Source organism: Bidens hawaiensis, unplaced genomic scaffold (genome assembly GCF_021521415.1).
Source record: "Bidens hawaiensis isolate Kalapana, Puna unplaced genomic scaffold, B.hawaiensis_p1.1 tig00004682_1, whole genome shotgun sequence".
NCBI classification, from domain to species: domain Eukaryota; kingdom Viridiplantae; phylum Streptophyta; class Magnoliopsida; order Asterales; family Asteraceae; genus Bidens; species Bidens hawaiensis.
Window position 1 is genome coordinate 727,967 of NW_027491286.1, and position 13,258 is coordinate 741,224.

The 13,258-nt window shown below is 35.1% G+C and overlaps 1 protein-coding gene and 1 pseudogene across 1 annotated transcript; one reads left to right on the top strand and one right to left on the bottom strand.

Moving 5' to 3' along the window:
• Positions 1-502: 502 nt before the first annotated feature.
• LOC143627438 (protein ROOT HAIR DEFECTIVE 3-like) lies at positions 503-4,651 on the bottom strand. The gene is made up of 20 exons (XM_077097260.1): positions 4,545-4,651; positions 4,387-4,457; positions 4,110-4,173; positions 3,971-4,036; positions 3,839-3,886; positions 3,696-3,758; positions 3,540-3,596; positions 3,279-3,437; positions 3,132-3,200; positions 2,968-3,059; positions 2,787-2,865; positions 2,537-2,702; positions 2,338-2,462; positions 1,996-2,258; positions 1,811-1,907; positions 1,557-1,706; positions 1,369-1,473; positions 1,205-1,299; positions 1,033-1,129; positions 503-950 (listed from the first exon to the last, which is right to left on the bottom strand). Exons 1-20 carry the CDS (start codon positions 4,581-4,583, stop codon positions 729-731), a joined length of 2,127 nt encoding a protein of 708 aa, XP_076953375.1. The 5' UTR covers positions 4,584-4,651; the 3' UTR covers positions 503-728.
• Positions 4,652-8,178: 3,527 nt separating this feature from the next.
• Positions 8,179-13,258, top strand: part of LOC143627464 (protein ROOT HAIR DEFECTIVE 3-like) — a 69,568-nt pseudogene continuing 64,488 nt past the window's right edge.

A 13,258-nucleotide genomic window follows, 5' to 3' on the forward strand; every position in this document is an offset into this window, starting at 1 on the left:
CTAGCAGGGGTGGAATGCCAGTAATGGCGGTGCTGGTGAAGTGGCATCGGTTGTGGTCGTGATGGAATGTCGGCGACATGGCCAATGACACCGGAGACGAGTAGTAGGAAAGACAAAACAATGATCACACGCAATGCTAACTCGCTTGGATTCTTTTTAAGTTAGTATTATCATGGTCTATTATGATAGCTTGGCTCATTTGAGATCACCAATTAGACCTATACGGCTGGCTATATACAATTTATTTTTGCCTACATGGTTGCTACCGGTGATTTTATGCCCTTTGTATACAAAATCCAACGCAAACTGAAAGAACAAGTAGTAGTAGTAAACTACCAGGAACACTAATCATGTTATACACATCATATACAAAATCCGATAAAAACTTTTAAGAACAAGCAACAAGAGTACACATACCAAAACCATAATATTACACCCTTTGCAGACAAAAAACAAAACAAACAGTAGACGTACCAAGAGCAAAAATTATATTATATCCATCGTATACAACACCATTCTAATCTTGACATCTAAGACACAGGTATTCAAAATCAAAATCTACTTGACAGAGCCAACAAAAGACGGCTCCTAGTAAACTCCATACCCTCTTGAACACCACAAAGTTCAAAACCAATCTTGACACATTTTTCCCGCAAAATAAACAGCCTTTGTATGGATACAGAAGTAGGTTAACAGGTGGCAGAACGTTTTTGGTGAGGCTAATCGTCTTATTTTTCAGGGCTTGTATATTCCACTTCTTTTTCCATAGTTACCTCAGATGAAGCAGTTGATGATAAACCACTGTTATCCCCTTGAGTAATTCTTGATGAATTTGAGTTGTTTCTTTGTGCATCAGTGTTGACCGGAGTTTGACCTTCTTCTGCTAGTTTTCTAAGAAGATTTGTGACAGTTGGAAGAAACTTGGTGGATAATGAAAGAATTCCTGGAAGCTGTAACATGCAGACACCCATCGAAAATATTAGTCAGGAAAAGTGTAAACAAAACTGCACAGATATTTGAAGTTAAACTTACCACGCCGTTGCGGAATTCACCAGAAATGTCTAGCTGGACCCACAACGCCTTGCAAAGCAAGTAAGTAACAAATATAAAGAGTAGCCACAAAGGATTCCTGTAAAATAGAATCTAAATTAAGTATATTCTGGATAAATATGAAAATGAAGAAATGTAAAAAGACAAAAATAACCTCAAAAGAGTCATGAACTCATTGAATCCAAGAATCACCATGGCAGCGATAGCCCATGGAGGTGGTAACCAGTTGTTATTGCGTTTATTAGCTTCCTGAAAACCAGATTGTCAAAGTAAGTCAACAGGATATCGTTTTTAGTCAAACAGCATGATAAACAATACCTGAGAAGCGATAGCTTGGGTGATGGTGTACTCGGTTTCTCTTTGAAATTGGGACCACAATGCTTTACATTGAACAGGAGTTATAAGTGTCTTTGTAGCTGGAACCTGCGTGTATATTTATACAACTATTAATATTATTATGCATCAAATTATGATAAAAAGAAACCCATATGAATCGCACACAATACCTCTTCCCATGTGCTAGATGCCAACGGGTCAGTGGTACTCTTACTAGCGCCTTTCTTAGGCTCCACTAACGTGAGGACAAGTGTATCCCCAATTGTATCTGTTTCTTCATCCAAACGAATTGCAACCAATACAGAGAGCAACTTTAAAGACTGAAATATTAAAAAGAAAAACATCAATAATAGATTATAAATTTGTAATCAAATGTTGAAAGAATAAAAGATCCAATATCAAATATCAAAGAAATGATTCTTACAGAAGACCGTGCAGTTTTCGTTATTGCTCGGATATCTTCCTTTCCGGTCCAGACTCGTGGCATTGAGTCATTGTCATGGTTGAATATGGATGTAAATCTGTGCGATTTAATATATTGACAATGAGTTACAAAACTGTTATTATATCTGTTAGTGTTGTCATTAGGGATCTTCAAGAATATGTTACCTTTCCTTCATGTGATACAAAACTTTGGCGGCTTCTTCTTTTGTCTTCCCTTCAACTAATCCTCTTGCAAAGCTCTTCAATTTTAAAATCATATCTTCCTTTTCATCATCATTCATTTCAAAACCATTAAGTGCAAAAGAGAACTCAGAGACAGCTGTTTCAGTTTCACGGTTAAAAAGCTTCCTTATCGCAGGCCAGGTGTCATCATTAGCTCCTTCAAGAAGCGCTTCCAACGGACCATATATCGCCTCTTTCAATTTTGACTGAAGAAATATGTATAAACTGATTAATAACCGCATCACAAGATTTAAAAACACAAATTTGTTTAATATTAATTATTACCTCATATAGTGATGTAAGTTCTGATAGTTTGGCTGTTCGAACTTCAGCAATATGTGATTCTAAATCACGTGAAAATTTATCTTTTACTTTAGTTGAGTCCCAATTGGCTTGCTTGATAATGGCATCTGTAGAATTTAAAAAAGATATTATGAGCATCTAACTATAAAAAATAAAACAAATCACACTAAATAGTTAATACCTTGACACTGTTCATCAAACAGTCTTGTGAACTTTGTGGTGCTATCGCGAACAGCCACTGCAAATCCTTGTCCTTCACTCAGAGCATCAGTAAGTGTTTTTTTGAAGTTATTCAGTGTTTCAGATCGTATGTGTTCCATCATCAATTGGTAGGCCGGTTGTACAAGCTGAATATATTAAAAAAAACAACAAAAATGAGAATCAAAACTATACATAAATAAATATAAGTTTGATAAAACAAGAAACGTTACTTGCAGCAACTTCTCTTCCAATTGCTTTCCCTTTGCAGATCTTACACTATCTTCAAAGTAAGTAGCCTCATCCTCATAACTGAAAACAATATATAAAAAAATACATGAAAACTTGGTAACAAAGATTAAAAAAAAGAAAAGAAAAAGGGTGGTCTTGTTGCTAAAACTGTATTATTAATACCTGGATAAACAACTATTGAGCAGTGAACTAAGCTTCCTCCCAAAGCCCGGGACAAGGTGATTTTGCACAGCCTCTTCTAATTCAAGCCAGTCCTGCAAAACTTAAGTTAGTTCAAATGTCTAGAAACGAATGTGTTTGGATTATTTAGTTACTAAACTATGTACCTCGTTTGAAACAAAGGAAGAATATTTCTCGTTAGCTATTTCTTCACAACGTACGGTTGCCACCATAACCTACAAAATAAAAAACTCAAAAATTCCAAATCCAGAAAGCATGTAAGATTTTACTAGAGAAGGGACTAGAGCCATTACCTTGTGAGCTGGCAGATCAAGATCTTTATTCTCCTTAATAACTTTCCAGATTTGTTGTGCACTGAAGGAAAAACCTGAAGCGGGAACCACCCCTCGCCTATCGCCAGCTAGACCACCAGGTGCAATAGATTGGTTGAATTTTTGCCTTAGATTAGCCACCTTCAAAAACCAAATAAAAAGTAAATAACTAAAAGTAATAATTATTTAAAACATCAACATGCTTGTGATGGCTGATTGAACTTGATACTAATCCTTGCATACCTGCTCTTTAAATTGTTCTTCTTTCTCTTCATAGCTAGACAATGCAACAACTTGAACCTTGCGACTCAAACAATAAGAAGTTATTATACGATAAATAGGCATAACATTATGTCTAATTAAACAATTGAAATAATACATGCATATCTAGGTCCTTACATTAAAGAATTCACTCAGTGGGGTGTGTTTGTGGGCTTCTGGCTTGGGAACAGAATCCCATATCTACATCGAACAACAATTATCATAAATAGTGTGGTCACGTTACGCTTTTAGTTCGCAGGATAAAATTAAACAATTAATACCTTCTGGATATCTTCCCTCAAAACAGGCTCTAGGTTTTCAAGAGGTGTCTGTATGTAAATAAAAAAAAGATATAAATCAAATCCGCATTAGATTATGTTACCCTAACACAAGGTACAAGAGACAAAACCTACCCTCGTTTTATCACGTATAACAAACATTAAAGTTGTTTTACGTGGACTAAATAACCGCAACATAACCTGAAAAACATTAACCACAAGATTAGCAAATGGAAAATGAGAAATAGATATATTGTAGATACAGATAATGTACCTGGAATACGGTTTTTAAAAGGGGTTTATTTGCAGCCTGTTCACGCCCAATATCATGGCACCACCTGTATAACATAAATTTATCAGAAACACAACTTGCTTCTATTAAAAATTAGATCAAAATGGTAAAAAGTAAGAAAACTTAAGTATGTTAGACAAAATAGTAGAGAGTAACATGCAAAGAATGAAAAAAGGTAATATAATGTAACATTTGGTGCACTTAACCCTAATAAAATTCAAATTGGTAACAGATTATCTGGAGTTACTAGCAAACTTACATGTTTATAAGCACGATATCTGAAACAGCAAGTGCAAAGAGTGCACTTTGTTTTTCGAATGCAGTGTCATCCTGAAAATGTTACAAAATTAAAAATCTTACTAATTAACATCAAACAATATAATAATAAAAACAAAATTAAAAAAAAATTATAATAACCTCTCCTCGTTCTCTTCCATCGGTACCCTCGAGATCCATTACAATGGTGCATGGCTCAATACCAGCACACCTTGCTATCCAAATACCTTTGGTAGTTTGAGACCTGAAAAAAAGATATAAAATTTAAGCAAAGTAAAACTAACAATAATAATAATAATAACACATACAATAAAAAGATAAAATCAAAACATGCCTTCCTCTGTAAGCATCCATTTCCTTGAAATTGGTATAAAAAAGATTATTCAAAAGTGTGCTCTTCCCTGCAAAAAAAAAGGAACACATTAACATCTAACCTTTGCATATAACGCAATAGCGATGAACTCATAGACACATAAGGATGCATTACATACCACTGCTTTGTGGGCCCATGATAGCAACAATAGCATAAGAAAGTCCACATTCTGCCAGTTTGACTTGCTTGATAAAACTATCAAGTCCAACCGCATTGAAAGTACCATCCCCTTCTATGAGATGAGTCGAGCACGATTCCGATTCTTTATCTATGATAAGATATCACTTGCATCACCATAAAGTATAAACAGATACAAAATCATACATTCACTAATCTAAAGCTTTTCATTTTAATTTAGTTCATATTATAGTAGTGGCACAAATTACTACATCTAGGGCATTTACAGATTAAGGTTCAATTGTTCAGATCCAATTAAGTTGAGGTCAAATTTAGTAAAACCTAATTGAAATAAGCATCGAACCGTTAATTAGCATCGAGATTGAACTAGAATCATAACTAATTATATATAAAGTTGTGATGTTATAGGCCGTACATCACATCATTTACATCCGATTCGAATGGCTAGATTGAATCAATTGGATTCTGACTTGGAAACTTGATAATAATATACTATAATTATAATAAATCAAAATTGTTGGTAGGATGATGAATCAAATGAATAGCTTACCCATGAAGAAGAACAAGTTGATGTTAAGTTGCTGGAAGGAAGAAGGCGATCTCAGGGGCAAAATAGTCCGTGTGTTTACGAGTTGTTGAAAGGTGGGCGTGAGTGCGTGACTCTGGTCTGGTCTTCGGATGATATAATAAAAGATTTACTTTTCGGAGAAGTAATTAAAAGAGTATAATTGCAAAGTAATTACATAAAGCTGCGGTATATATTTTTTTAATTTTTTATTAGTCGTTGTATTTGTATATTGTTGAATGGGTTTTATTTTATCGAAACATCGTGCCTTCGGGCAAGTGTTTACGAGCGTTGGCCTCAAGTGAGAGTTCTTCCTGGATTGCAAGACGAGTGTATTTCAATGTGGTGAATTTAGCTAGTAGCCTTTTGAAAGATACGTTAGCCGTTTAAAAAAAGGACATTGGAAATTGTTGCACCAAATTGTGGCATCATAGATTAAAGTTTAAACTCGGACGAAATAACTATGAAAATCATAAAATTTAAATGTTATTTATGTGGTAAAAATATAATGATCGAACTTATTTATGCTTACGTATTTTACTCCATATTACATCATCTACCTATGGTTTTGTTTTAATTAAAATGTCAAAAGCTCTTACCTCGTTCTCAATGGTCTAACCAAGAAAGTAGGGGCTGGAGCCATTTCCCGCCCTTTAAAAGATCCGCTCAGGCCTGCATCCATCACTTTTGTTACGGCCCATACGTTGAAAAATAACTTTCATCATAGCATTATTGTATGATGGACTTTGCGAACTAATGATGTTTTGAAAATTGGAGTCTTATGCATCAAAACTCAAATATATATATATATATATTTTGTTAATAACTGTGTGAGGATATTTTCGTACAAAGTGCATGAGCCCGTAATTGAAGTCTAAAGAAAACAAACTTAACTTACCTCCTCATAAGGTAACCATGTTAAATTCGCATCATCTTTTTGTTTCGTGTTGATATTTTTTTTTTCTCTGTTTTCATATGTTTTTATATAAAGGCATTTACATATATCCACTTTCTAAATTATTTTATTATATATTTACCTAACCTTAAAAATCAATTACATATTTCCCATCTTTAAATCTTTTATATTACAAATATATCTATTTTAATTTATTTTATTAAAAATAATCTAAAGAATGACAATATTACCCTTTTCTTCACTAAAAATTATTTTTAATTATATTTCTTTGTCTTCCTTTTTGTTTTTCTGTTCATTCTTTCTTTTTCAGTTTTTTACTACTTTTTTCTAGTTTGTAGTAATAATCCGGCGAGGATGGAGATGTGCAGCAGGATATGGTGGTGTAGAACTATGGTATAGCGGTGGTGGTAGCCGTTCAAGAAGGCAATGACGGTTGTCGATGGTGGTTGCAGAATAGGCGGCGGCTAGGGTTCCGCCTCTGCACAATGATGAATGTGGATGCGGATTTAACTGGTAGCCCAAAACGATTTTCCGGTGAAATACTTTCCGGCGAAGGGTCATGGCGGCAACAGAAGCCTTTCCGACGATAACTGACAGAGGTGGCAAGGCTCTCATTTAGTCAGCAGGTCGGTTTTGCCGGTGAAGGATCCATGATCGGTTGGGGAGATGCGACAGTGGCAACTGACGAAGTGCAATGGTGACGGAGATATTACTGGGAATGTGATGATGATGAAGAGGGGTTGTGGTTGAGGATGATAATTTGTCTTAATGTAAATTTCATAAAAGATGGGGATGTATGTAATTTAAGTGGGTATATATGTTATTAAGTTAGTTAACAGGGGGATATACGTAATTCTTCCAAAAAAATATATATTCGAGTTTTGATGCATAAGACTCCAATTTTCATACAATAATGCTATGATGAAAGTTATTTTTCAACGTATGGGCCGTAACAAAAGTGATGGATGCAGGTCTGAGCGAATCTTTTAAGGAGCGGGAGATGGTTCCAGCCCCTGTTTTCTTGGTTATACCATCGAGAATGAGGTAAGAGCTTATGACATTTTAATTAAAAAATAAATACAACGATTTAGTAGTAAAAATCAAACAAATGTGTTTGTGGATCGATACTTGGTTCTTACATATACTATATTACATATACGATATGTACACTTGCCTATTTGTATGTGATTTAGTTGAGATAAAAATCATTTTTATAAATTTAAAACTCGACATTGCGGGAAACAAACCTTTTGAAAAACTAACAATTTTTTCTATACCACCACACATCACATCAGTGGGTTTGTTTAATAAAAAACGGAGTCTTGGATCAAATTCTTTTTTGAGAAACAATGTTTGTTTTACCCCAATAGTAAAACAAAAAAGACAAGAGAATGATTCAAACAGGCCGAGTTGATTAGAAGAAAACTCAATTAAATTCGATAGTATGTTGAATTGCTTATGTGATTTATTATAAAGAAAGACATTTCAAACAAAACTATAAGGGACAAAACCAGTTGTACTACAATTAAACTGCCTGACCCACTATTATTTAAATTATTAAGCTAATTAAAAAATTTCTTAAACAGGCCACCATCTCCTCCGAACCCACTGCCAGCCCCCTCTGCTCCACCCCTCCCTCCGTTAGTCGATCTTATTTGTGTTTTATACTCTTCCAGGTTATGCTACAGCTGTGTTGCGCACATAAAACAACTTTGATGTTCGTCATACGTGACCAGACAAAGGTAAGATTTTGTATATTGTATCTTGTTACTACCACAAAATTATGGTTATTTCAACAAAGCTTTCTCTCTTGCATACCCCTCTTGAACTTCTAGATTCTCAGCTGAGGGAAGATATCAAGAAGGTAACTTTTCTCCGAAGTAACACAACTGCGGCCTCATGTAATATTTATTTTGTAGATTTGGGATTCCATTTCGAAGGCAGAAGCACAACAGCACGCCCAACAGAGTGATTTTTTCGATGTTAGAACCAAGGTACCATGCACACTTGGGTCCATATTTTCTTTTTAACAATGATATAGTGTAACAATTAGGAAAAACCCATATTTATTTTGGACCAAATATGTCAACTTTAAAAGTTGAAGGATTAAAAATAATTTCAAAGGCAAGTAATGGGAAGAATAAGATAAGAAAAGCAAAGCATTCTTATGTTAAGGAAATAAGAAAAATCCATCCCACATGGAAAGATGGAAGAAAAGGGAAGCATTCTCCATGGGCATAAATAAGGTATGGAATTTTCATCCCACATGGAAACAAACAAAGAAATGGAAGCTCTTTATAAGGAATCAAGTTTCCATATAAATGTTTTATTGTGGCTAACCACTCTCCATAGTCCTAGCGGAGGGTGCGAAGCAACCGACGCGCACGCGCACGGACTCGGACGATGGGCGTTTTGATGGCGCACTTCGCACGCTCGCATCGTCGCGAGCCGCATAAGGGCCGCTTTAGTATTTTTGGAAAATGGAAATATGACCAAGAAGTGGCAGGTTATCAAAGACGAATGATCAAAAGTGAAAAATCTGATTTCAGGACCCATCGCGCTACGTGATGAGCCCTGGAACAGCATCATCGCGCTACGCGATGCTCTTCCCCAGAAATCAGAAAAAAGGGGGCGCCGCGCTGCGCAATGACCAAGGATCAAGGGGCATCGTGCTACGCGATGACCCCATTAAGCAACCAGTGCCACGTGTCCAGCCACGTGTCAACACGTGGCATCATCCCAACAATTTCGGCGTCACGCTACGCGATGCCATAATGCAAGGGACCATCGCGCTACGCGATGGTACCCAATTTTGGCTATAAAAGGGGAAGCTCACGGCACACTCCCATCTCATACCTCAACACATATTTCACACACTTTCTCACACACACTAGCCTCGGTTTGCGTGCCGACCTCGTAAAATGTGCCAAGCTCCGAAGCTCTGATGGTTTAAGCTCTAGTACGCGATATAGAGTAGAAGTGCCGCTTGATCAGTCATAGGCATTTAACTCCGGATACCTGTGCGAGGTAGGGGTTATGATTAAGTTATTATTTTATTATGGCTTAGACCATAGTCGGGAGTATAACCCAAACCTTGATTACTAATAAGCATAATATAACTTTTCATAAGCAAATGTTATAGACAAATTATTGTTTCTTCATGATTAAGAAACATAAGCATTGTCATACTATGATTATAGATAAAGTAATGTTTATTCCTGAAGAAGAAACCTGGTATAGATGTTTCTTCCTGAAGAAGAAACCTAGCATATAACTGATAAATAAACAAATGGACTAAAAGTCCAAATGTTTTATACAAACAAATGATTTGTCAAGGTTAAAGCTATACAAAACCAGACTTAAGGTCTGCTGAGTTAAATTACACTTAAAGTCTGCTGATCAGACCAAGAGTCTGCTGAACTGAATCAGACGTAACGTCTGCTGATTAGACCTAAGGGTCTGCTGATTAATCAAAATATATTTATGCAAATCTATTACAAATATAGATTATCAGCATACTGACAGGCAAGGTTTTCAAACGTCACCGAACTGACAACACCAGGTGAATACGTTAAACCTTCTGAACTGATTTTACTCTTGTAGTAAACAGGTTGTTTACTGCAAAGAGTCTGATAAATGTTTGCATGAGATTGCGTGTCTCTAAAATCGTTATAATACAAAATAGATAATAAAAAGCAACTCAGACCAAATACACATGTGTCTGGATCCAAACATAACTGATAATTGGCATACAAAACCAAGTTAGTCATAACCGATTCTCCAACAGGGTCACATAGCTTAGGGGAAAGCTGTCTCCGAACAGGGGCTATGTACTCGGGGAACCTTTGAATTGTGTGTGTAGGGCAGTGGTACAAATCCCAAGAATGGATAGGCATTCTTGCTGAGTTTGTGAAACAGAAAACTATGTTTGTATTTAACAATTGTTATAAACTGTTTTATTGAGTCAACGATTCACCAGCTTTATGCTGACGTATTTTTCCCCCACATTTCAAGAAAACTGTAAAGGATAGAACTGACAGGCAAGATTGATAGAAGATTGGAGACATAGTCATTAGAGGTGATCTGATGGCTCAGATATTTTATTTCAAAATATTATAAAGAATTATATTTTGAAATGACTAGTATTTAAATTACAAAACGGGTAATCAAATTTCCGAGTTTTCAATATAATAATATTTTGTCTGAAAAGACTTCCGCTGATATTTTTATACAAATAATCAAACAGGTATTCTAACCCGACATTTTATAAATGATTATTATATTTTAAAGACTTCCGCTAATAACCCGCAACTCTGATATATTTTCAAAACAGATACCAACTAACGGGTGTCGCACCTAGGCCCTTAGTCGGGGTGTGACATATAGCTGAGATTCTCATTAACTGCATGACCAGGTTGAAGTCGATGCGCTGTCTAGTTATGAATACGAGAGAATAATTTCAAATGCAGGCGCATGAGATTCATTTTAATTATTAACTTTATCCGTTCTCTTTTCTTGCAACATACAGTTTATACTTATTTTCTTCAGGAGGTGGCTGATTTTAAAAAAAGTTTGTCAAATCTATTGTACCTTGTGTGCTAGAAAGTGCCAGAGAAAACGCCATTCATGTTTCAGGTGTTTCCATAAATTCACAAAAAATGTGGAAAGATATTAAAGAAAACAAACAACTTGATTTGCTTTCTCACAGGGTAAGTGCCCCATATGATTGTTTTTTGCCATCCTTATAACTATTGTGGTGGTTGCGTACTTTTTATTTAATAATAGAACTCGGTGACAACTCTGTCAGTTGGACAACCAAGAAGCAATCTTATTGCACTCCAAGTATCATCATTGGGTAGACTTACATCTCAAAAAAGAAGGTTCTTTAGAGCCGGGATCTCATTTGGGAGCAACCCAACCAATAAACTTGGTTATTTGTGGAATTTTACTGCGGACGTCTTTTGCTTGAATCTTAGGACTCCCTGTAGGTTTATCATCATCCCCGCCATATTTCAGCTTTTACCACCGTTAGATACTGCTTCAGAATATGTTGCTAAAGCGGGGTCGTGATCATGAATACTACATAACACAACTAATTTATCCTTGCTTGACATGGTCACGGAAACAACACATTCAATAAACTATTAAGTAAAATGATATCATATTATATTGGCATCAACAATAAGCATGGTTTTGGTGCTTTGGACAAGAAGTAAAACAACATACAATTATTTCTTTTAATTTAATTTATTTATTTATTTATTATTATTTATTTTTTTGCAGTATATCCCCTCTGGAGAATACAAATGGTTCACTTGGTCACATAGCAAGAGAAGATTTTGCAATTTAAACAAACAAAAAATCAACTTTATGTCATGAGAATCGATTAAAAAGCATGATTACCTAAAATATCTACAAATTAACTTACTTAAGAATAAGAAGCATGCAAAGAGTCATGTTAACACAACAATAGCCAATGTGGGTCACACATATAAGAATGAGATTTGTTTCCCGAATATCTGTACCGATGCTGATCTGGCCTATTCAGTACCCTTACCGAGATTTATTGATTTTAGTATTTTGTAAAAACATTATCGATACCGGCATTTCAGTATCTTGGTTACCCATGGTTATGAATGAATTTCATACAAATTAATTGAGACTAGGAAAACAAACCAAAGTGGGTATCAAGTTGAAATACCAGTACCGCACTAATACATTCGGTACCCAGTTTATTCAAATTAGATATAAGTAGTTTAGGTACCAGTACGATACATATCTAATCCTAACTGCGCTTTAAAACTAACGAAAATTAAAATTATTATGTAGCTCATGCACAAATAATAAGACCACACAAATAAATCACTAAATTTTTATTTATGAAACAAAACTGAGCATAAGATTCATACAACATATTTAGAGCATAAATCAACTCCCCTCTTTCAGATAAAAGAATTAGTCACAAAAAAAAGTGATATCTAGGTCTTGAGTTAAGCTAATTAAACATACTGTTATTCAAAAAGGAAAGAAATACAACTACTTGGATGTTATAAATAATGCAAGTAAGCAGGGGTCCAATAAGCAAATACAACTATACGTGATGAAGTTGATTGATAAATCGAATCTGTAAAAATAAAACAAAAGAATACCCTAGATGGTGTAGGAAGTGTACGAACCGGCAATAGAGAAAGGATCGTACGGGATTGTGATTGGCGAGCCAGTCGTAGAGAACGGGGACAAGAGATCTCGTTCACCGATGGCAGATCGCCTTGCTTCTTCATTCTCTCTGTTACACACCGGCTGTGAGTGACACAAAATGTTTGCTTCTTTTTTTATACAAGGAAATGACCCAGCGTGCTTTTGAATCAAATACATTTTTTTAAAGGACCAATTCATTAAAAAGATAAAAAGGGATAACTCACTAAAGACAAAAGACCTGTACGTACAAGAAAAAGAAATACAGGACAAACAAATACATTGATCAAACTTAAAATATTTAACTCACGCATTCACAACAACTGCTCTAAAATATTGTGAGAGAAATCTCTAAAATTTTTAGAGGATTGTAAGTGTTTTTGAGTGAAGAAGAGAAAAATTTTCTAAGAGATGAGTAAATTTGAAGGAACATTGTTCATCCTCTATTTGTTTTTTTAATATATTTGAAAATGGTTGTGGGTGGATGAGAGAGAAAAGATAATGATAAATATGTAAAAAAAATATTATTTAATTGTGTATGAGATAGAAAATGCAGTGCTTTTTAATGTAATTATAGAGGTAGCGGTAGAGAAGCTGCCGGGAATGGAATGCTTTTATGCCTAATATTATTAAATTCGAAACAACTTTGCATTGCTTTTTTTTTTTTC